We start from the raw sequence: 25,667 nt of genomic DNA, 5'->3' as shown, positions 1-25,667 counted from the left end.
GAGTGCATAAGATTGAGGGGAGATAAAACACTTAGGTGAGCTCTTTTCAAAAAATGTATGCAGACCATTCAATATTAACCTCAGTGCCATGTAGCTACATAAGCTAGAGACTCTCCTGTCATACACTGGGATACATGACATTTTAACTGTATTATTTATGTGACAAGGGTTATTTTTTTCTATAGACATGGTTCTACTTTTGTAAGTGAGTTGTGACACAATAAAACAACATTTTACAATGCACGTATACATGGAGTGCATAATTTATATAATAATATGATTCTTTGATGTCACCAAAGGTATCAGGACATTTAAAATCCCACTGACAAAAACTAAACATATAACTAACATCATAGAGTAACTCTCCAAATGGCAGGTTTTTGTGGTGAAAAAATGAGACTTTAATAAATCATTTAAAAACGTTTCCCACCTTTATGCTGACATGTTCTTTACAATTCAAGTGAAAAAAAAACATTAAAATATAAAAACTGCAATTACCTTCATGCAAAAGTGGGCACCATCTTTTGTTGAAGCATCTTTTGATTTGATTTTCGTACTCTTTAGCCTTCTGAAGTTACACAAACACGCAAATAGTTATAGTGAATTTATAGTGAACATTTTGCTGCCTTGGGAGGATTTTCCTGACATTTGTATTTTTTAACTAATGCTATAGCTTGTAAGAGATTGCAAATATTTGAAAAATAAATGACTGTCCAAAGGTATCAGTGAAGAAAGTATAAAAAACCCACAGCATTATATTTACACAGCGTCACATTAAAGTCAGTCATCAACCAATAAATGGGGAAAATAAATGGAGACAGAAGACTTTCTTTGTCTGGTCTGATGAAACCAAACTTAAACTTCTAAACAATCATTCCAAATATTATGTTTGGCACAAAAACAACACTGCACATCCCCAAAAAGAACACCATACCCACTGTCATTGCAGGTATGGTGTTGGCAGCATCATACTCTAGGGTTACTTTTCTTCAGCTGTTAGGGCAGATGAAGTTTTGGCCCCAAAACTATCAGTTGGCTCAATAGAAAGTTGTGGATGACCAGAGATTATGTTTTTTAGGATGACATTGCCATGCGTGGCAATCATCCAAATCAATGAAAGATTGAATTTAGGAGGTAGAAGAAGGCTGTTAACATGAGAATCTGAATCTGACAGCTATGGAGAACGTTTGTCAAGTCAAGATGTGGGATTTTTATAGACCTCTACCAAAGAAGACTATAAAATTGAGTCAAAAGGTGATTTAACAACATATTTAAGGGTGTTGACAAATAAACCCAATTTATCACATCTTTTTGTTTGTTTCTTTTTTCTTACTGACTTGTTTGGTTCAGTTTATTTATCAGAATGTCATTTTTTACATCAGAAAAACCTAAAATTTTAACAGCAGTTTACAGTTCTGAGAGCTGTTATACTTGTTCTTCTTTGACACAATTTAAGCATAGAGTGCTTTAATTGTCTAAGAGGAATGAGCGAAAATAACGCAAACATCACTGTTTGCTGTTAAAGGCTAATCTTTGTTTTCAGCTCTAACTTTGATGTGCTTTTTACTTTTGTATTTTCTGGGGGTTTTTTTCAAATTCCTTTGGAAAGAAAACACAATATGGGAAGCAAAGATTGGGAATTAGGGGTGGATGCTGTAGCTAAAAAAGCCCTCTGGGAGACTTCAACTGATAGATTGCACACTTCAGGGCTCTTGGATACATTGCTGTGTCTTGTAGTTGTATTCCATTAGCCAAAGTTTGAGTCATTATTGTGTGCACACATGCAATCAAGTCCCTGGTAGGTGTATTGTTTGCGTTTGAGTTTGCGTTTGCGGCAAATGAACAGACATAAATGATGACAGTGGAATCTATTGCTATGCAAATGAGTAAGGCCTGCATTGCTACGTGTGGAGGATAACCTGCAGAGTTCTTATTTTCTCAGCATTCAGGATGAACAGAATCTGCATGAATAAGCCGCCGTTTGAAAGTGTAGGTATGCAACTGTGAGTGTGCGCTTTTATCCTCGTGAGATCAGTGCCGCTGTCTGCTGGAGAGGAAGAACATTAAAAGGCAGCTCTCATTCCGGTACTCCCTTCTTGCCAACCCTTTTTCATTCATGTTGATTCACTGAATGAATAATAAGGCACACGTCCTCGGACCAAAGGACACCTTGAATAATATTTATAGCCACATACAGGGTAGTGTATGTACAGTTAAAACCCGATATACACATACACTGTTTAAATCAGACTAAACCTTTCCTTAAGGTCACTTAGGATTATCACAAATATTTGTTTTCCTAATGCCATAATAACAGCAGAATATTTTGGAGAACTTCATATAAACATTTCTTCCAATTCAGCAGTGTGCATAGATTTCCTTTTGTAATGCTGGTTTGGCTAGGCGGTCTGACTGCACCCCCTTTCTAAATAAATGGGTTCTACTCTTTTTATTATCAGAACTAGGAATGGCATGGAGTCATGAGCTGAGTGAAGAATTTAGACTGATGACAGAAAATAAGGTTTCAGTAATAAAAAAAAGTCAGTCAGTCTGTCATTTTCTACCGCTTTTTCCATAGTGGGTCACAGGGGTGCAGGTGAATTTCTCCAGCAGTCAATGGGTGGGAGGTGGGGTACACCCTGGACAGGTCGCCAGAACATCGCATGACAACACACAAACAACCATGCACACACTCAGTCATACACCTAAGGGTAATTTAGAAAGACCAATTAACCTAACAGGCATGTCTTTGGACTGTGGGAAGAAGCCATATTACCCGGAGAGAACCCATGCATGCACGGGGAGAACATGCAAACTCCATGCAGAAAGACCCCTGGTCGGCAGTCGAACCCAAGACCTTTTTATTTTTTTATTTTTTTTTACCCAAGACCTTTTTGCTGCAAGGCAACAGTGCTACCAATTGTGCCACCGTGCAGCCCAATGTAATAAAAATAATAACATTTAATCTTATCAGCTTTAATGCATGATCTCACAGTATATTCTATTGTAAAGTCAATTGTGTCTATATACAGGTCCTTCTCAAAATATTAGCATATTGTGATAAAGTTCATTATTTTCCATAATGTCATGATGAAAATTTAACATTCTTATATTTTAGATTCATTGCACACTAACTGAAATATTTCAGGTCTTTTATTGTCTTAATACGGATGATTTTGGCATACAGCTCATGAAAACCCAAAATTCCTATCTCACAAAATTAGCATATCATTAAAAGGGTCTCTAAACTAGCTATGAACCTAATCATCTGAATCAACGAGTTAACTCTAAACACCTGCAAAAGATTCCTGAGGCCTTTAAAACTCCCAGCCTGGTTCATCACTCAAAACCCCAATCATGGGTAAGACTGCCGACCTGACTGCTGTCCAGAAGGCCACTATTGACACCCTCAAGCAAGAGGGTAAGACACAGAAAGGCATTTCTGAACGAATAGGCTGTTCCCAGAGTGCTGTATCAAGGCACCTCAGTGGGAAGTCTGGGAAGGAAAAAGTGTGGCAGAAACCGCTGCACAACGAGAAGAGGTGACCGGACCCTGAGGAAGATTGTGGAGAAGGGCCGATTCCAGACCTTGGGGGACCTGCGGAAGCAGTGGACTGAGTCTGGAGTAGAAACATCCAGAGCCACCGTGCACAGGCGTGTGCAGGAAATGGGCTACAGGTGCCGCATTCCCCAGGTCAAGCCACTTTTGAACCAGAAACCTGGCTACAGAGAAGCAGCACTGGACTGTTGCTCAGTGGTCCAAAGTACTTTTTTCGGATGAAAGCAAATTCTGCATGTCATTTGGAAATCAAGGTGCCAGAGTCTGGAGGAAGACTGGGGAGAAGGAAATGCCAAAATGCCAGAAGTCCAGTGTCAAGTACCCACAGTCAGTGATGGTCTGGGGTGCCGTGTCAGCTGCTGGTGTTGGTCCACTGTGTTTTATCAAGGGCGGGGTCAATGCAGCTAACTATCAGGAGATTTTGGAGCACTTCATGCTTCCATCTGCTGAAAAGCTTTATGGAGATGAAGATTTCATCTCCTGACCTGAACCCCATAGAGAGTTTTCTTTATTTTCATGACTATGAATATTGTAACTTCACACTGAAGGCATCAAAACTATGAATTAACACATGTGGAATTATATACTGAACAAAAAAGTGTGAAACAACTGAAAATATGTCTTATATTCTAGGTTCTTCAAAGTAGCCACCTTTTGCTTTGATTACTGCTCCGCACACTCTTGGCATTCTGTTGATGAGCTTCAAGAGGTAGTCACCTAAAATGGTTTTCACTTCACTGGTGTGTCCTGTCAGGTTTAATTACTGGGATTTCAAGCCTTATAAATGGGGTTGGGACCATGAGTTGTGTTGTGCAGGAGGTGGATACAGTACACAGCTGATAGTCCTACTGAATACACTGTTAGAATTTGTATTATAGCAAGAAAAAAGCAGCTAAGTAAAGAAAAACGAGTGGCCATCATTACTTTAAGAAATGAAGGTCAGTTAGTCCGAACAATTGGGAAAACTTTGAAAGTGTTCCCAAGTGCAGTCGCAAAAACTATCAAGCGCTACAAAGAAACTGGCTCACATGAGGACCGCCCCAGGAAAGGAAGACCAAGAGTCACCTCTGCTGCGGACGATAAGTTAATCCAAGTCACCAGCCTCAGAAATCGCAGGTTAACAGCAGCTCAGATTAGAGAACAGGTCAATGCCACACAGAGTTCTAGTAGCAGACACATCTCTAGAACCACTGTTAAGAGGAGACTGTGTGAATCAGGCATTCGTGGTAAAATAGCTGCTAGGAAACCACTGCTGAGGACAAGCAACTAGCAGAAGAGACTTGTTTGGGCTAAAGAACACAAAGAATGGACATTAGACCAGTGGAAATCTGTGCTTTGGTCTGATGAGTCCAAGTTTGAGATCTTTGGTTCCAACCACCGTGTCTTTGTGCAGCGCAGAAGAGGTGAACGGATGGACTCTACATGCCTGGTTCCCACCGTGAAGCATGGAGGAGGAGGTGTGATGGTGTGGGGGTGCTTTGCTGGTGACACTGTTGGAGATTTATTCAAAATTGAAGGCATACTGAATTGGCATGGCTACCACAGCATCTTGCAGCGGCATGCTATTCCATCCGGTTTGCGTTTAGTTGGACCATCATTTATTTTTCAATAGGACAATGACCCCAAACACACCTCCAGGCTGTGTAAGGGCTATTTGACCAAGAAGGAGAGTGATGGGGTGCTGCGCCAGATGACCTGGCCTCCACAGTCACCGGACCTGAACCCAATCGAGACGGTTTGGGGTGAGCTGGACCGCAGAGTGAAGGCAAAAGGGCCAACAAGTGCTAAGCATCTCTGGGAACTCCTTCAAGACTGTTGGAAAACCATTTCAGGTGACTACCTCTTGAAGCTCATCAACAGAATGCCAAGAGTGGGCGGAGCAGTAATCAAAGCAAAAGGTGGCTACTTTGAAGAACCTAGAATATAAGACATATTTTCAGTTGTTTCACACTTTTTTGTTCAGTATATAATTCCACATGTGTTAATTCACAGTTTTAATGCCTTCAGTGTGAAGCTACAATATTCATAGTCATGAAAATAAAGAAAACTCTTTGAATGAGAAGGTGTGTCCAAACCTTTGGTCTGTACTGTACATTTAAAAATATGTTCTTTATTTCCACTGTTATATATACCAAAAATAAAAAATTGTGACTGAGAGCCAAGTGTGCCGGAGTCAAATTCCCTGTTTGTCTGTACAGACTTGGCAGTAAAGCTGATTCTTTGATTCTTATTCTGATTTAAAGAGATGGCACCAAAACGAGTTGCTCTAAGAAGGACCTCAGAACAGGGGTAAAAGAGGAACCTGTGGAGCTAAAATAACAAGGAGTTCAGACCAAAGCATTGCAGTTCCACTTTATATAGACCACAAATATATTAAGTGTGAAAAGGATTAATTTAAAAGCATGATATGTCCCCTTTAAAGGCAAATTAAACTTAGTGTATGTCAAACTATGGCTTTGAAAATTCAAACTGATTAAAAAAAGTATTATTCTACCATTTAGCAAATTGAAATTACATGAAACCACCCTTTAGTTTTGCATAAATTTGTAGAATGTTGTATTTGTTAGTTACATCGGAATAAACTTAATGGAGTATTTATCCCCTTATTTCTTTTTAAGCTTAGCATAGAATTTTTTAAGTTGATCTGTGAATTTTGAGTGGTTGAGCAAATTTTAAATTAACATAAGTCTGTAATTCTGTGCACGCAGTACTTTAGGGAGTGGCTCTAGCAGCAATATTCCAGCATCATGGACACTTTATCATTTCACTGATGAAATGGACTTTGGCCAAAGTCATGATGTCCTCTTATCAAAAATCTCTAACAATCAAAGTATCAGAGATTAAACGAAGCAGGTGAATTAAAAAAAACGCTTCAGAAAGATGTGTAGGAGAACATTGTTAGACATGTTTTGCAAATATAAAATACATTTATCCAGTCAGTCTTATGCTTGGAAGATAATTTTAGATAGTTTTTTTTTTTGTGGGTTATCATAAAGCAGAAATTAAGAGTAGTTACCTTAATATTGAATAACTCTTTGACCCCGTTTCTTGTACAGTTTCGTTGCTGTGGAGTCACCAACCACACAGACTGGTTCGAGGTTTATAATGCCACCCGAGTGCCAGACTCTTGCTGCCTGGAGTACAGCGACAACTGTGGACTGGACAACCCAGGAACTTGGTGGACTGCTGTAAGTCAGTCTAAGAAATGTGCATATTTTTCTTTTTTTTTTATTGTTTAAAGAAATATGTCAAGATTACTGTTGAGTTTCCTGATCTTAGCCATTTACTTCCTCACAGTGTCTTGCAAAAGTAAAATTTTCTGGTCAAGTATTCATAACCCTTAAGGGATATGAACTGTTGGTCCTAGATCAGACTACCTGAGTTACCGCTTACAGTCCTAGACTGTGTGTGAAAGGTCCCTTACCATTCATTTCTGTAGAGGGCGTAAAACTGGACAGCAAAGTATGCAAAATGCAGGAATTTCTTATATGGTAAAAGGAGTAACAGGATTTATATAAAAAGTTATTGACAACCCCTCACTCTAATAGGGCCAGTCTCTATGATAAGTTCAGTCTAAAAACGTTAAACAAGAAAGTCGTCCCGTGTTCAGCGTGTCCTACAAAAATAAAAACAAAACGTGTTCCTATACATGTAAAAAACCAGTGGTACACAAATTATCTTAAACACAACTTTTTTTCAGCAGAAACAGGGAAGCTGGTCAGAGTTAATGGGATGGAGCTAAATAGAGGGAAATCCTATAAGTGTTGAGACTGGAGGAAAGGTTGAACTTCCATTAGGATGACCCTAAACATACAGCCAAAGCTACAAAAAATGGTTTGGATTAAACCATATTCACATGTTTAAATGACTCAAAACAAGAAACATGTGGAATGTTTGAAAATTTATGTTCAAAGAAGTTTTCCAATGGAGATATTTTCTAAATATCTTACTCTCTAGATTTGAAAAGGTAATAGAGATTTTGTCATTATTCTCGAAATAGATCTGACCCACATACAGAAGAACACTCCGGAGAGAAGGAATAAATGAGATAATGTTTTTATTGTGTCTCAAACAATCAGGAAACAAGAACGGACAAATCAGCAACTGTACGGGAAGAGGGGAAGAGAACTGGTGAGAACAAGGAACTAAATGACACTGAGCTAAAGACGAAGAATTCTTATAATCAAGAGAACAGCTTACTAGAAAGTTGTGGTCAGCTCGCCAGGGGTTGAGGGATTCGGGATCCAGGTTGTGTGCTTGGAGCAAACAGGAATGAGTCTGGTGTGCAGATGTTTACGTTGGAGGGTGGACAGGGTACAAAAGTAGCAGGAAACTGCCAGCTTGATGCAAATCCAAACAAAGACAGGAGATGGGAAACGAAGTCCTCAAAACGTAGGTACTCTTGGTTATCCAGAAAACTTCCAGACATGTAGTCAGTGCTTAGCAAAGTAAATCCAAAGTTCAGAGTTTCAGTCTGCGAAGGAGCATAAACAAAGTTACATGAGGTCGAAGAACAAAGCATAGACTTAGTGTTTGGCTGAGCTTGTTACCACTGAGCGTAAAACACTCTGGCGTGGAAGTGCTGGCAGCCTCCTGCTTAATTACTCCTCAAAGCAATCAGTGGAATAAGTCGCACCTGTCACCCAGCACACCTGAGAACTCTAGCACCGTCTGAAAACGCTGAGCATGTGTAGCAAGCACAAAACACAAACACAAACATAAACACAACCCAGATCCTGACAGATTTAGCCCAAAAGGCTTAAAGCTGCAACTGACTTAAGGTGATTGAATACATATTCACACCACATTTGTAAAACATGTTTTTGCAAAACCAATTTGAAAACCATGAATCTTTTTCCTTTCCTTTCCTTGAGGCTTGTAATGTTAACCAATCTAGAAAAGTTTAAAGGCTATCTTTGATTAATGTTTTATTTAAATACATAAATAAAACTTTTTAAAATCAATTTCATATAAAAATAAAAAAATAGTATTCTAGGCCTTCAGTATGCATGTTTAGTGTATTTTAGATCCCCACAAGCAAACAGCCAGGCTAAAATTCTTCCTAATCATTACCAATACTGAATTTGTCACATTTCCCAAAGAGCTTACTGCTGCTGCTACTAATGTTTTATTTAATATATAATTAGCTTTAGCATTAATTCTTTTTAGGCAGGACTGCACAGAGAGTTGTTTTTGATTTCTAATATGTTTAAATAAACCTTAGCACACAATGTGAGACACATACACATTTAGAGGTCTTTGGCCTGTGATGCTTCGCTTTCAGATCACTCATTCAGGGGTCACTGAGATGATTAATTCTGACCCAATAATGTGAGCCTTTTTGCTGCAGTAAAACCAGAGTAGAAAGAATAAAATGGGATCTACAAAAGGAAGCTCGGCAGCGGCATATAGAAGCACAACTGTTTGAACAGAGGGTTCAGAGGGTTAGAACAAGCTCTGTCATTTTACTCCTAATTAATGGGCGGTTTTATTACTACCATTTGGACAGCATGGCTTAAAATGTCCCAACTAAATACATTAGTCATACTTTAGCAACATCAGACGTTGTTCCTCATAAGGAAATTGAGCAAATTCAGATAATATATTGAGACAGTACTCATACTCGTACTCGTAATTGTACTCGTCGTCTTCCGCTTTATCTGGGACCGGGTCGCGGGGGCAGCAGACTCAGCAGAGACACCCAGACGTCCCTCTCCCCAGACACCTCCTCCAGCTCCTCCAGGGCTCCAGGGGGAGCCCAAGGCGTTCCCTGGGCCTCCTCCCGGTGGGACGTGCCTGGAACACCTCCCGAGGAAGGCGTCCAGGAGGCATCCGGTATAGATGCCCAAGCCACCTCTACTGGCTCCTCTAGATGTGGAGGAGCAGCGGCTCTACTCCAACCCCCTCCCGGATGGCCGAGCTCCTCAGCCTATCTCTAAGGGAGTGCCCGGCCACCCTATGGAGGAAGCTCATTTCAGCCGCTTGTATCCGGGATCTCGTTCTTTTGGTCATGACCCAAAGTTCATGGCCATAGGTGAGGGTAGGAACGTAGACCGACCGGTAAATCCGGTAGACGGATCGGCATAGCGTCCCCATTACTGCGGCAACCGCAGTACCAATCCGACGCAGTAAATGGAGAGTATTGAGACAGTATTAGGTTTTTTTTATTGCACCTTAATGAGAACTAAAATTAGTGAAACTTTATGTTAACTTGTTAATCTAAGCTGCAAACTGTTGAAATGATGGTGTTAATGTAGTTTTATCACATGAGAGTATTCACATGCTCCCTTTAACCATGCCGGTTAAACAAAGAAGTAGAAAACAGGGAATTTGTACTTTTAGGCTTCTTTATACAAAATGTCAATACCAGAAAAAGGAAACTGCTAGCTTTTTATAAAGTCCCTTCCAACATTCTGCTTTCCACTCTGAAGCCTTAAAATAAGATTTGTTGAAGCCTTATTTTATTTTAGATCCTCATCTCTGAAGAGTCTGCTCTGGTTTCAGAAGCCTAATCACAGTCAGTCTTCAACAATGATCTTCTCCTGCCAGCTGAGGCTTTACATCAGGCTTGTTTGCCCTAAGCTTTTATGTCGGTTTTGACATAGTAAACCTGGGGCTTCCAGCGATTTTAGGCACTTTTAAAACAGTGGATTTACACTCAAGATTTGAGTGACTGTAAAAGATTTACTGAGTTTTTTGTCCTCCGAAATTATACATTTGGGGGTAAATGGACTGAAATACATAACGCCTTTCCAGTCATACCTACCACTCAAAGTGCTTTACACTAGAGCCACATTCACCCAACCGCATTCACAAGTGTGCACACATTCAAAAGCAGCTTGAGGTTAACTGTCTTGCCCAGGGGCAGGAGGAAGCTGGAATCAAACCCACAATTTTCAGAGTATAAGATGACTATTCTTTCCATTGAGCCGCAGTCGCCTTACAGGTAAAATTCAAGACATACTTTATGCTCTTTTATTAAGTAAAAAACAAAAAACTTGGGAAAACAACCGTTTGCTATATGGAGAACCATTTTAACCTATAAGCCCAGTCAAGATAAGAAAAATCTATTTAAATTGGTGCACTTGCAATTTTTCTTTCCATCCATCGGAACATTTAGGTAATAGGTGGCCAGGATGGATACCCAGGCATCCCTGGGCAGCAACACTCTTTATGTGATTCTGGTAGATCCCAAGCATTCTAGACCAGAAAAAATATGTATATTTCCTCCAATGACGTCTGAGTGTCCCTTATGTTCTGCTTCCAGTGGAAAGGGCCAAGGAAGAATCTAAAGAAAGGATGCTAGGAGCCATCCTGCTAAGCTCGCTGAACCACCACAGCTGACTCATTTCAGAACAGAAGACCAGTAGCTTTACTTCCAGCAGCTCACAAACACTTGAGCTTTTCACCCCCATCTCTAAGGCTGAGCAAGATGCTTTACGCAAGAAATTCTAAGCTCTTGTATCTGGGATCCGGTACTTTCGGTCATGATCTACATTTCATGACTACTGATTAGGGTTGGGACATATACGGACTAAATGGGGAGCTTCATGTTTTGGCTTGGCTCTTTTTTACCCAACAGACTGGAGAAGCTCCTGCATAACTGTAGACAAAGATACAATTAGTCTTTCCACCTGCATCTCGACCCTACAACACTCATTAAAAAGACACCAAGATACTTTAACTCCTCTGCTTGAAGTAGAGAATGATCTTAGACTTAAAGAAGCTGATGCATCTTGGCAGCTTGACACTCAGCTACTACACATTAGTCCTCTGAAGGTCATGGCTTGAAGGCCACAACAGAACCACATCATCTTCCCAAGTAAGAGGTACTGCTGTCAACTACCACATGTTGAGAATCCATCAATGAAAACCACAAACATGATTGGAAACAATAGGCAGCCTTGATGGAGTCAATTCTACATTGGGGGGGGGGAACTTTGTGCTGGGAATACAGACACAACTATAACTTTGGATAGCTTTTTTAAGGACCAGAAAGCCTCTAAATGCATTTGGACCAGACAACAAAGGTCTTATGGCCTTCTCAGCCAGGATCTGGACCATTGCTCCTTAGACTGGATGGGAAGCACCCTGCTGCTTCTGATTATTCGCAGAGATAAATCTGCAAACCTTTTGCAGTCTTTTTAAAACATTTTTGTTTGAACATAAGAGTTTTTCAACATTTGTTCCAGACTTGTCTCTATTACTTTAAAGGATATGTTTTATAAATCTATGTTGACCTACTGTACACTAACCTATGAATCAGTGGAGCAATAAAAATGCATACAACTTCAGGGTTGGACAAGTTCTCAGACTATACATGGCAGACAGCTTTAAATAGCAAAAACCAATGTTTAAATATATACATTTTTTAAAAAGCTCAAAAACAATCAATAACTAATAATGTCCTGAGATGTATCTACAAAATACAAAAGGTTACACAGATCCCAAAGCATAAACTAATATCTTTGCATGACAAAGGTGATTTCCAAACAAACGTTAAGTGGAAGCTTCACATACAAAATATTTTGCATTGTGTTTAAACATTTTGAGAACGTTGACTAGAAACCTATCATCCTCAAAAAAAAAAACATATATGGGAGAGATGTTTTTAACACAGGATGTATCATTCATTTACTGCACATCAGAAAGCTACAGACAATGATTACTGTGAATCCTTACCTAAGCATCTATATATCAGATTAATATGATCTGAGAGCAGGAGCAATGAAATTAAAAGTTGTGTTTGACGTTGATTATCATCATTAGGGACTAAAGAGTATGACACAAATGACACATTTACAGTCCAGCAATGCAAATGCTATCAAAGAACATTATAATGAGTGAAGATGATGAGAAATAATAGCAATGATTTCTGTGCAGCATCTGATAATGTTGTTGCTACAAAATGTTAATGGGCTATTTCAGAAAACCCATCAAGTATGCCAAATGCTGCCTCTAGATGCGTCCCAGTTTGTCAAACTGCAGATTTAGTAAGTGAAACATCACCTAAAAAAAAATGTCACACCCCTTCGGTTGGAATATAGGACATGAAAAAGAAACCATACTTGTGTTGATCGTCTTGAGCCAAGAAAATCCATGTATTTTATAAATAGATGCTCAAAAAGAAAAGAAAAGCATGCTGAAAGTGAAAGTTGAAAGTTCTCCATGTGTGTGAAAACAACTTTCTGCTCTGTGCCGGTAAGGATCTGATTGCAGCTTTACTTGGTTTCATTGGTGCATTTCTCAGAACAGTACTGGCATTCTCTAATAACTGCTTGTTCAGTTTCCACATCGCTTGTTAAGTCATTTTGCAATTGCCTTTTTGAACAAATACTTAATCAGACTTAATCAGTGTCTTGTGTCCTGCTGATCAAATTGCATATAGTGGCTCTCAGTTGAATGTTTTAACACACCTCCGCAAACAAATCATTTTGTCGTTGTTTAAGTGATTGCAGTGTTGAACTAGTTGACTATCACATATATATTATGCATTTATATTAGGTGAATTTAATAACTCCTTCAGGATCTTACCTTGCACCTAGGTTAAATCTGGGTAGAGGGAGAGTGCGAGACGTTTGGCTCAACAAATTACCACGCAGAGTAGCAGTACATAGTACAGCTTGTGTTTTTCTGAAACATGCAGGTTACTTTCCTGGAAGTTACAGTGTATTCTTCTAATTTTACAAAGTACTTTCTGGAATTTATAGATTACCTTCTGGAACTTGAGGTTGCTTTCACAGAATTTGCAGGTTATTATTATTATATAAGGTAGTTTCTGGAAATTCCATACCATTGTGGTGCCGGTCCACCACAATGGACCGGCACAGCGTCCCCTGGGCCTCCTCCCGGTGGGACGTGCCTGGAACACCTCCCGAGGAAGGCGTCCAGGAGGCATCCAGTATAGATGCCCGAGCCACCTCAACTGGCTCCTCTCAATGTGGAGGAGCAGCGGCTCTACTCCGAGCTCCTCCCGGATGGCCGAGCTCCTCACCCTATCTCTAAGGGAGTGCCCGGCCACCCTACGGAGGAAGCTCATTTCAGCCGCTTGTATCCGTGATCTCGTTCTTTCGGTCATGACCCAAAGTTCATGGCCATAGGTGAGGGTAGGAACGTAGACCGACCAGTAAATTGAGAGCTTTGCTTCACCACAATGGACCGGCACAGCGCCCCCATTACTGTGGCAGCTGCACCGATCCGTCTGTCGATCTCCCGCTCCATTCTTCCCTCACTCGTGAACAAGACCCCGAGATACTTAAACTCCTCCACTTGAGGCAGGAACTCCCCTCCAACCTGAAGAGGACAAGCCACCCTTTTCCGGTCGAGTACCATGGCCTCGGACTTGGAGGAGCTGATCCTCATCCCAGCCGCTTCACACTCGGCTGCGAACCGCCACAGCGCATGCTGTAGGTCTTGGCTAGAGGGGGCCAGCAGGACCACGTCATCCGCAAAAAGAAGAGACGAAATCTACTGGTCCCCAAACCAGACCCCCTCCGGCCCTTGGCTGCGTCTAGAAATCCTGTCCATAAAAGTTATGAACAGGACCGGCGACAAAGGGCAGCCCTGCCGGAGTCCAACATGCACTGGGAACAGGTCCGACTTAGTGCCGGCAATGCGGACCAAACTCCTGCTCCGCTCGTACAGGGACCGGATGGCCCCTAATAAAGGGCCCCCGATTCCATACTCCTGGAGCACCCCCCACAGGGCATCACGAGGGACACAGTCGAATGCCTTCTCCAGGTCCACAAAACACATGTGAACCGGTTGGGCAAACTCCCATGAACCCTCGAGCACCCTGTAGAGGGCATAGAGCTGGTCCAGTGTTCCACGGCTGGGACGAAAACCACACTGTTCCTCCTGAAGCCGAGGTTCGACTATCGGTCGGACTCTCCTCTCCAATACCCTGGCGTAGGCCTTACCAGGGAGGCTGAGGAGTGTGATCCCCCTGTAGTTGGAACACACCCTCCGGTCCCCCTTCTTATAAAGGGGGACCACCACCCCAGTCTGCCAGTCCAGAGGCACTGTCCCCGACCGCCACGCAATGTTGAAGAGGCGTGTCAACCATGACAGCCCTACAACATCCAGACTCTTGAGGTACTCAGGGCGGATCTCATCCACCCCCGAAGCCTTGCCACCGCGGAGCTTTTTAACCACCTCGGTGACTTCAGCCTGGGTGATGAAAGAGTCCAACCCCGAGTCCCCAGCCTCTGTTTCCACCACGGAATGCGTGATGGCAGGATTGAGGAGATCCTCGAAGTACTCCTTCCACCGCCCGATAATGTCCTCAGTCGAGGTCAGCAGTCTCCTGCCCCCACTATAAACAGTGTTGGCAAAGCACTGCTTCCCCCTCCTGAGGCGCCGGACGGTTTGCTCCATGGCTCCATGGCCTCACCGAACTCTTCCCAGGCCCGAGTTTTTGCCTCTGCCACAGCCCGGGCCGCAGCACGCTATGTACTTTTACATATTTGAAATAGTGTTCTTAGTGGTCTTTCTGTCTTTAACATGAGTGATTTGTTTTGTTGTTCTTTGTTCCTTCTACATATGATCTCTGCTATTGTGATGGAGATGTTTTAAAGCTGTAGAGGTTGGTTGCTGTGGAACAAACAGGATGAAAACCTGAGGTCACAAAGAGGACCATAAGATGAAAAATAGGCAACAACAGGCTTCAGCAGTTTTCCAGAGCTCTGAATGTTTTCCTGGTCAGGCAGGAATGCAGTTTTTTGTTTCAGAAAACCCCACATCAAAAATGCTTAAATAGCCATAGACACTACCACTGATTCACCTTAGAGGGTTTCACCTGAACAGTGCATTTACACATAAAACTATACCATTTGCTACTAAAGTTATTTTACTTACACAGCGTCAATCTGACTACCAACCAATACTGATTAAATAATATATAAAACAAACAAGATTCAAATCAAACTAAAGTTTGAATCCACTTCCAAGCTCATCTTGGGCCCGCTGGTCTGCCCCAGTGAGGTGGATGATTAGAGAACTCCCTACAGGTGAAGTCAATAGGCTGTCATCATGTGTGCACTTCATGAATTATGCCTTCGGGACGTTGACCTCAAAGAGAGAGAGGTTAGTGGTCTTCAAAACAAAAAGCATTACAAAAACAAACCACCTGTTAGTCAATGTAAGTAAGTGCTTCACCTTAGTCAGGGAGATGCTTTCCAGTTCTCTCACAGAAGTGTTTTGCTCAGAAGATGTTTAACTCTGAGAAATGCTTACGTGTTTTGGCAAATGTTAAGGGTGACACAAGAAATGTACCAAACAACAGAGAAAAACTGTACATTATAAATATCCACCTCTAAATGGTAAGTGCTGGGGTATGGATGTGTTTATTGCATTAAAAATGATAAACTAATGTGAACTTAATCATTTTGAGGCTTTATATTTTCTTCATAAGTGTTAAGTGTTGGACGATGTGACAATAAGTTTGGTTTTATTGTTTCTAATGTGCACCTCGAGATGGTTCTTGTAAATAGTGAACTTACACAGCACTCTAAATGACCTTATGGTACTAGAGAGAGCAGGGGACTATTTGCTGTATGACAACTCACAAATATTCAAACTGCTATTTGTAGAATCTGAGCAGAACTTGTAAATCTGGATGACGCTCACCTGTTTAAAAAAGCAAAGCATATCCTTATTATGTTATGTGTGGTGGAGTTGTTGGAGGACCCAGATCCAGAGAAGAGGACAGTAGGATCATGTCTGAGGTGATTTAGAGAAAACATAAGCAAACTTTAAAGAAAGAAGGGAGAAACGAGAGGATATACAGGTCCTTCTCAAAAAATTAGCATATTGTGATAAAGTTCATTATTTTCCATAATGTCATGATGAAAATTAGCATATTTCATCCGACCAATAAAAGAAAAGTGTTTTTAATACAAAAAACGTCAACCTTCAAATAATCATGTACAGTTATGCACTCAATACTTGGTCGGGAATCCTTTTGCAGAAATGACTGCTTCAATGCGGCGTGACATGGAGGCAATCAGCCTGTGGCACTGAGGTCTTATGGAGGCCCAGGATGCTTCGATAGCGGCCTTTAGCTCATCCAGAGTGTTGGGTCTTGAGTCTCTCAACGTTCTCTTCACAATATCCCACAGATTCTCTATGGGGTTCAGGTCAGGAGAGTTGGCAGGCCAATTGAGCACAGTGATACCATGGTCAGTAATACATTTACCAGTGGTTTTGGCACTGTGAGCAGGTGCCAGGTCGTGCTGAAAAATTAAATCTTCATCTCCATAAAGCTTTTCAGCAGATGGAAGCATGAAGTGCTCCAAAATCTCCTGATAGCTAGCTGCATTGACCCTGCCCTTGATAAAACACAGTGGACCAACACCAGCAGCTGATATGGCACCCCAGACCATCACTGACTGTGGGTACTTGACACTGGACTTCTGGCATTTTGGCATTTCCTTCTCCCCAGTCTTCCTCCAGACTCTGGCACCTTGATTCCCGAATGACATGCAGCATTTGCTTTCATCTGAAAAAAGTACTTTGGACCACTGAGCAACAGTCCAGTGCTGCTTCTCTGTAGCCCAGGTCTGGGGAATGCGGCACCTGTAGACCATTTCCTGCACACGCCTGTACACGGTGGCTCTGGATGTTTCTACTCCAGACTCAGTCCACTGCTTCCGCAGGTCCCCCAAGGTCTGGAATCGGCCCTTCTCCACAATCTTCCTCAGGGTCCGGTCACCTCTTCTCGTTGTGCAGCGTTTTCTGCCACACTTTTTCCTTCCCACAGACTTCCCACTGAGGTGCCTTGATACAGCACTCTGGGAACAGCCTATTCGTTCAGAAATTTCTTTCTGTGTCTTACCCTCTTGCTTGAGGGTGTCAATAGTGGCCTTCTGGACAGCAGTCAGGTCTGCAGTCTTACCCATGATTGGGGTTTTGAGTGATGAACCAGGCTGGGAGTTTTAAAGGCCTCAGGAATCTTTTGCAGGTGTTTAGAGTTAACTCGTTGATTCAGATGATTAGGTTCATAGCTCGTTTAGAGACCCTTTTAATGATATGCTAATTTTGTGAGATAGGAATTTTGGGTTTTCATGAGCTGTATGCCAAAATCATCCGTATTAAGACAATAAAAGACCTGAAATATTTCAGTTAGTGTGCAATGAATCTAAAATATATGAATGTTAAATTTTCATCATCACATTATAGAAAATAATGAACTTTATCACAATATGCTAATATTTTGAGAAGGACCTGTAGAGTACACAAGGGGAAACAACAGAAGGATCTAACAAATAAACTGAAATAAAGACGCTAAAATGCAGAGGAGGATGATTGCTGCGACATAGTGCTTCTGATCAACAGTATGTATTGGAGATGAGGGGAAACAGGAACTAAGGTAACTGAGGGAGAATGACTGAAATTAACAGCATGAATACATCAATACACAGAGAAAAATAATTAAACAGAACCCTAAAGGGTCTACTCATGGAAAACCCTAAAAAGTGACACAAAGCCCATGAACGTGTAACAAATAAATCGGAAAGTAAGTAGAACAAATTGTACAACAAATCTGAGACTACTAAAATACTAAACTCAAACTAAGGACCACAGAGAAAATGACTTCAACTCAAATCAGAGTTTTATACATGGAAACCTTAATGTACAGAACACATGTAATCATCTGAAAACAGAAAAATGAACCAAGTATGGAATAGTGTCAAACAAAACAGATCAAGACACAATTTTAGATTAAACGTGTTTATCGATCATTAAGGTTGCAAGTTACAAACTTCTAATTCAAAGACTTCAAAAGTACAAACTTCATCTATTCTCAACCTTTAAGCTTTTTCAACACATTTCTGAAAGATGTTCCACACAAACCACTGAAAAAAAGTGTTAATGATGTGTTTTGATTCCTGCATGAAATGTATGTGGTTCCCATGTAGTCCTCTGAATTCCAGTGATATAAAAGGAACTTCAACAAATTATTTGTGCTTGTGAATCTGTGAATTTGTCACCTCAGCTGATACCATGTCTCCAACAAACAGCTACATTCACATCTTGCAAACACCTCCCAACTTGAAAGGTCTTTTTATTATTAATTTCACATTCCCATGCTGTCTGTGCTTTGCCAGTAACGTCTGAGTAAATGCAGCTTGTCGAGTGTCTCAGATTGAAATCAAATCCTCTTTCACTCCAGTGATTTCTCAATTGAGTTTACACTGACAAAGAGAAGTTAGCCGTGCCATTCAAGGCCACTGACTTAATGTTTTTAAGTGTCTTGAGGCAGGTATGAGTGTTTCCTTTTCCTCAAACGAATTTAATAAGTACCTCATACAACATTTAAGGTTTATGATGAATATGGAGGAAATAAATGCCAATTTGTTGCTGTTAATGTCAAAGATAGAGTGGCAATATTTCTGCCACAGAAAGAGAAATATTTTTTTATTGCTCAGCAGATAATAAAATCCTCAACTATGTGATGAGGTGAACACACAATAAGGCATGTGCAGTTTGAAAGTTGGATGAATGATTGGTGCAAGTAACAAAGAGTGAGCTATGGCAGCTAAGGCTGTTGCAACTATGTCAATGAAAGCAAATAAAAGCACAGAGGCTGCATTCAAAGAAGCAGAAAAAAGCTTTCAAGATACAAGGATGAATTGTAGTTTAATGGTGCTGCCGATTACTATCCACAGAAGATGAACAGCTGTACATAAATCTTGAAGGAACTCATCGTTAAATAATTCTCGATAGTAAAACTATTTTTCCAGAGCATAGATAGATGTCAACTCTTCTGAAGCCTTTTTCCAGGGTTCACCTGTATTCAGCTGTCGCAAAGGCACCTGAGAGTTTTTTACTGATTTTAAAAGCAAAATAAAGATGCATCTATTCAGTGGGTATTTTAGTTAAAGAGTATTTATTAACCCTTATACTTTATTGTTTCGTCATGATCAGTTTAACTCTAATTTTTGTCTATTTAAGGTTTGTTTTTTAGTAATTTTCCTATGTTTTAATTTCTAGCCTTTCTAGTGTTCTGTTTTTCTGTGTTCCCTGGTTTACTCAATACTTTCCCTCAGTGCCTGGGTTTTACACACTTCTACATTTGTTCGCCCTGAGTTCATTTACTCATCTGTGTTGCATTCAGTAATCAGACTCCCCAGTGTAAATACTTCTTGGATCAGATGGTCTGTTGTTCACACCCTGCTGTTTTCATTCCGTTTTGTACATTAAAATCGTCTTTACTCACCACAATCCTGCCGCCTTGTCCCTACGTTTGGGCTATCATCAAAACCACATCCTGACAGTTATATTTTTCAAAAATATTGTTCTTCTCTATTCTACATTTTATTATTATTTATGTATACTATGTATGGTCCTGAGTTATTTATTCATTTTACCTTCCTATATATATACAGTTGACACATATCTCCAGTGTTTTCTTGCTATTCTAATCTACACGTTTGCTTTTCCACATTTCTCAATAACCTATAATAAACTTCCAGGTGCCTGCTGAAGTAAAGCATTCCCACAGCTTGATGCTGCCACCACCACGAGGCTGGTGTGCTCCTGTGCTGTGTTACTTTTTAGCATTTTGCATGTAGGTTCAGAAAGTTTCATTTTGGTTTCATTTGAGCAGGTTCACGTGTTTGCTGTATTCATTGCAAACTACAAAGGGTTTTCTAGTGGTTTTCTGCACTGGCTTTCTTGCAACGAAGTGCAGGCGCGGCCTCTTCATATACTGCCCAGTTGATAAGCCTGATGAGCTGCACCTGTCCCTTCTCCAGCACCTCCAGGCAACGGCACCTGGCGGTAAAACGGTTAGCTGCAGGCAGACACACCACGGATTCTGACACAAATAGGACTAAATAACATAAAACTTTGCCGTGCATAACTATCCTCAGCCCTAAAGTCAGTACTTTGTAGCGCCTACTTTGTAGCGCCACCTTTTGCAGCAATTACAGCTTCAAGTTGTTTTGGATAAATCTCTATGAGCTTTCTACATCTTGCCTCTGGGATTTTTGCCTATTTCTCAATGCGGAACTGCTCTACCTCCTTTATGTTGGATGGCTTTCACTTGTGAACAGCAATCTTTACATCTAACCACAGATTCTAAATTGGATTGGGTTCTAGGCTTTGACTTGATCATTGCTTTAGCAGTATGCTTCGGGTCAATGTCCTGCTGGAATATGTCCTGCATATAATAGTGTTACAGTTTGTTACCATTTTGATGAAGTGCTTGATGGCTGTAAATGGGCTTAATACCTGAGCTGGGAGTCACACTGAGAGGTCACAAATCTGTTTTATGGGAGTTTGCATTGGAAGTCTAACCATAAAAATATAAATGTATATACATTCTATTGCAGCTCTGAGATCCAGGAGGGTTGCAGTCGGAAAACAGTGTGATGAATACCCCCAAACCTGTCTTAAATTTAGGCCCACTGCATGACTTTCCATATTGATCCAGCCTAGAAGCAGTTTTTCAGGTATATATATATTCTCTGGTTCCTTGACATTTCAAGCATCAGTAAAAAGTGAGAAGATTGTGTTTGGTTTTTCTGGTGATGACTCAGCTTCTTGATGTAAGAAGATTTAAAAAACAGCACAATCATTGAGCCACGTCTGCTGAGATGAATAATATAATTAGAACAGTGCAGTAGCCTGCTTTGATAACACTCTTTTCTCCTACAGTACATCAAGTAGTCCATTCTGCAGTGTATTAATCATAATCCAACACACAGTTTGGCACACATGTCAGTGAAAGGTCTAATGAGCCATATAGCAAATATCACCCACATCGCTTCTGGTTTTAGCTTTCAGTTACACTTAGAAAGCCATGTATTTTTCTTTGATATTACATTAGATGTCCTTTTTATTATTTGCTTGTATCACTGATCTGGCAGACATAGCTCTGTAATTACATCCCTCTTCTTTTTGCAGAAAAATGTTAAAGACAGTTTTCCGAAGTCAGTAGTCTTTAAAAGCATTTACCCCCTTAAAGATTTTTATTCTACTTTTGCTTTTTGCCACATTTAAATGTTTAAAGTCAAAACGTAATATCAGTGAAAGACAATCTTAGTAATAAGAAAATGCATTTCTCAAAAGATGATTTCATTTGTTATTCAAACCAACCTGGCCCTGTATGAAAAAGCATTTGCCAACTGACCTTAAGCGTTCACGATAACTGGCCGTCCCAGCTTTAGATCACTAGAGGGGAATTTTGGCCATCTCTTCTTGGCAAAATTGTTTTAATTCAGGCACATTGGAGGGTTATCAATTATGATTAGCCTGTTTCAGGTCCTGCCACAGGACCCAATCGCATTTAAGTCTGGACTTTAACCAGGCCTCTTCAAAACCTCTATTTTGTTTTATTTTAAGCTTTTTGGAGGGAGACTTATTTCAGATCATTGTGCTGCTGCATAACCTAAGTGGACTAGGGCTTAAGCTCACAAGGTGACACCCAAACATTGTTAATCAGAAGGTTATGGCAATGAGCAGAAATCAATTACGCCAAGTTGTCCAGGTCCTGAAGCAGCAAAGCAGCACAGGACGAACACACTATCACCAACATGTTTGACTTGGCGTTCTTTCTGTTGAATGTAAAAAGGGCCTTTCTTTCTTTTTGGTCATCAGTCAACAGTCTCTTTCTAATTATTGAATTAGAAATTCTAAGTTTAACTAAGCCAAGTGACGCCTGAAGTGGTTTAAATGTCGTTCAGGGTTGTTTTGTGACCTCCTGGATTAGTCATTGTTGGAATAATTTTAGTTGGCGGGCCAGCTCTGAATAGGTTCACTAATCCATGTTCTTTTCTATTTGTGGATAATGGCTCTTACTGTAACACAAAATAACCTTAAGACAATGAATAAATACAGTCATCAGGGAGGAGGGAGTTGGTAATAAATGACATTTTGGCCTTAAGTGTATTTTCATTTTACATTTATTTCACCTTTGTTTATACAGGTAAAGCTCATTGAGACATGAGATCCCATTTTCAAGAGTGACCTTCAAGCTGAATCTGTATTATTGTTATAAATGCCCCTTTAACAGGTGTAGCATAAAGTGCTAAGCATAACAATGTTGATTTATTTTCCTGTGTTAAGGTTTGCTTTGTCTCTTGTTATGTGTGTCTGCAGCCTTGTTATGAGCGAGTAAAGGACTGGCTAAACGAGAACCTGGTGGCACTTTGGATCTTTGCTCTATGCACAGCTCTCACCCAGGTAAAACTGCTTTAAACATGATGTTTTGGACATAAACCCACTCCTTCATGCCTCTGACATTAAAGCAGCTCAGTCTATGACATGAATAAGTCTTACACTGTTACATTAAGACCCAAACACAGGGGTTTTGTGGATGGCCTCATGAGGAGAGCTTGGCTCTATACGTAAAATTATCTTATCTCCCCTGCAGCTGAGTGAGTTTCCCCAATCTGAGAGGAAAAATACTCCATGTTGCCTGAAAACATCAAGTACAGAAAGCTCCCCTGATGCTACAGGCGGATTTTCAGTCAATAGTCGTTTTTACAAAAATGAAAACCAGAAAGAACATGTAATTACTGCCAGATTTATCTTAAAGAGCTGCGGTGTTTGCCAGCTGGGTCACAGCCTTATATCAGCCTGTTCCGATTTCCAGGGTGTCACATACCATCGAACGTAGAAGAAGATGCAAGATGCTGTTTAACCGTTATTTTCTCCTGGAGTTGCAACATGCAAAGCAAATACCAAACCCTGCTTTCTTAATCAGAAACAGTAAAACATAACAGTTTAAACACCTCTGGGAAGATTAGATTTAGGCAGCCTAAATACCTGACAAAATGTAGGAAATAAATCATGCCCAAATCTACTGTTTAGACACAAAAGTCAGTCTGTACGATTCGTGAAACTGCAATAACGAAGTAAAAATACATAATAATACATGACAATACTGTGAACCTACATAATAATGTGAAATACGAGTTACGGCTCCTGCTTTCTTGGAACTTGAAGTAGTTTCTACAATTTACAGATTGCCTTCTGGAACTTACAGTTTGCTTTCCATAATCTCTGAGTTGACTTGTAAGGTGGTACCTTTCAGAGTTTACGTTTTGGAAAGTATCTTATATTTTCTAGAAACATAAACTGTAAACTCCAGAAAGTTCCAGTCAAATACCCTGAAAGATGCTAGAAAGTAGTCTACATTCTGGGTAGATCCTCAAAAATATCTTGTCTGTTCCTGTAAAAATAAGCTGTAAAGTCAAGGAATTAACCCATAACTTTCAAAAAGGAACCTGTAAGTGCCAAAAAAAAAAAAAAAACTGGGGAAATAAGCTGTATGTTTCAGAAAGTAATCTGAAGTGCTACTAAATACCCTGTAGATTCCAGGTAAATAGCCTGTATGTTCTTGGACTAACCTCAACGTTGAGAGAAGGCAGACTGTAAAACCAATCTAAGGCCCCTGTGTGTCCCAGTAAAAGCAGGCTTTGGTTCCTAAAATCAACCAATGAGTCACGTATCACTTGTGTATGTATTGCCTTCATGAACTGAATTTTTTTATGTTAAATTCTCTCATCTATCTGAGTTATAATTTCTGATTCTTTCTATTGGGATCAAATTGTTTGTAACCAAACCCACCGCTAATTTCTGCTACTGTGTGTTTTTTTGTGAGCACTGTCAGTGTATCTAGCGACAAGTCCCATTATAAAACACAAATATTTATACAGTTATGCCCACAATGTAAGCAAAAAATTATATCCAAATGTATTGCTCTTTTTTTGAGAACCTTAACCCAGCTCCTGTTTATGAAGGGAGAAAAAAGCTATATGAACAGAACCGGTGACAAAGGGCAGCCCTGCCGGAGTCCAACATGCACCGGGAACAGGTCCGACTTAGTGCCGGATATGCGAACCAAACTCCTGTTCCGCTTGTGCAGAGACCGGATGGCCCCTAGTAAAGGGCCCCCGATTCCATACTCCTGGAGCACCCCCCACAGGGCATCACGAGGGACACAGTCTAATGCTTTCTCCAGGTCCACAAAACACATGTGGACCGGTTGGGCAAACTCCCATGAACCCTCGAGTACCCTGTAGATGGTATAGAGCTGGTCCAGTGTTCCACGGCCGGGACGAAAACCACACTGCTCCTCCTGAAGACGGGGTTCGACTATGGGCTGGACTCTCCTCTCCAATACCCTGGCGTAGGCTTTACCAGGGAGGCTGAGGAGTGTGATCCCCCTGTAGTTGGGACACACCCTCCGGTCACCCTTCTTATGTAGGGGGACCACCACCCCAGTCTGCCAGTCCAGAGGCACTGTCCCCGTCCGCCACGCAATGTTGAAGAGGCGTGTCAACATGACAGCCCCACAACATCCAAAGACTTGAGGTACTCAGGGCGGATCTCATCCAACCCCGAAGACCTGCCACTGTGGAGCTCTTTAACCACCTCGGTGACTTCAGCCTGGGTGATGAAAGAGTCCAACCCCGAGTCCCCAGCCTCTGTTTCCACCAGGGAATCCATGATGGCAGGATTGAGGAGATCCTCAAAGTACTCCTTCCACCGCCCGATAATGTCCCCAGTCGAGGTCAGCAGCTCCCCACCCCCACTGTAAACAGTGTTGGCGAAGCACTGCTTCCCCCTCCTGAGGCGCCGGACGGTTTGCCAGAATCGCTTTGGGGCCAACCGGTAGTCCTTCTCCATGGCCTCACCGAACTCCTCCCAGGTCCGAGTTTTTGCCTCTGCCACCGCCCGGGCCACGGCACACTTGGCCTCACGGTACCCGTCAGTTGCGTCAGGAGTCCCACAAGCCAACCACAGCCAATAGGACTCCTTCTTCAGCTTGACAGCGTCCCTTACTGCCGGTGTCCACCACCGTGTTCGAGGATTGCCGCCACGACAGGCACCGCAGACCTTACGGCCGCAGCTACGGGCGGCAGCATCAACAATAGATGCGGAGAACATGGTCCACTCGGACTCTATGTCTCCAACATCCCTCGGAATCTGGTCAAAGCTCTCCCGGAGGTGGGAGTTGAATACATCCCTGGCCAAGGGGTCCGCCAGACGTTCCCAACAAACCCTCACTATGCGCTTGGGCCTGCCAAGTCTTTCCGGCTTTCTCCTCCTCCAGCGGATCCAACTCACCACCAGGTGGTGATCAGTGGACAGCTCA

General features: G+C 41.4%; 1 protein-coding gene across 6 annotated transcripts in view; it reads left to right on the top strand.

Annotated features, from left to right (window-relative positions):
• The window catches only part of tspan4a (tetraspanin 4a), a 228,052-nt gene that overhangs the window by 193,164 nt on the left and 9,221 nt on the right, over nt 1-25,667 (top strand). For all 6 annotated transcript variants that reach the window (XM_047364104.1, XM_047364106.1, XM_047364103.1 and 3 more), the window contains 2 exons: nt 6,616-6,747; nt 22,664-22,747. In XM_047364104.1, coding sequence (XP_047220060.1) covers nt 6,616-6,747; nt 22,664-22,747 — 216 coding nt within the window. The remainder of the gene's footprint in view (nt 1-6,615; nt 6,748-22,663; nt 22,748-25,667) is intronic.

The sequence above is a fragment of the Girardinichthys multiradiatus genome, chromosome 4, assembly GCF_021462225.1.
Source record: "Girardinichthys multiradiatus isolate DD_20200921_A chromosome 4, DD_fGirMul_XY1, whole genome shotgun sequence".
Taxonomy (NCBI): domain Eukaryota; kingdom Metazoa; phylum Chordata; class Actinopteri; order Cyprinodontiformes; family Goodeidae; genus Girardinichthys; species Girardinichthys multiradiatus.
The sequence above is the reverse complement of the archived record's forward strand: the minus strand, read 5'-3'. Positions and strand labels throughout refer to the sequence as shown.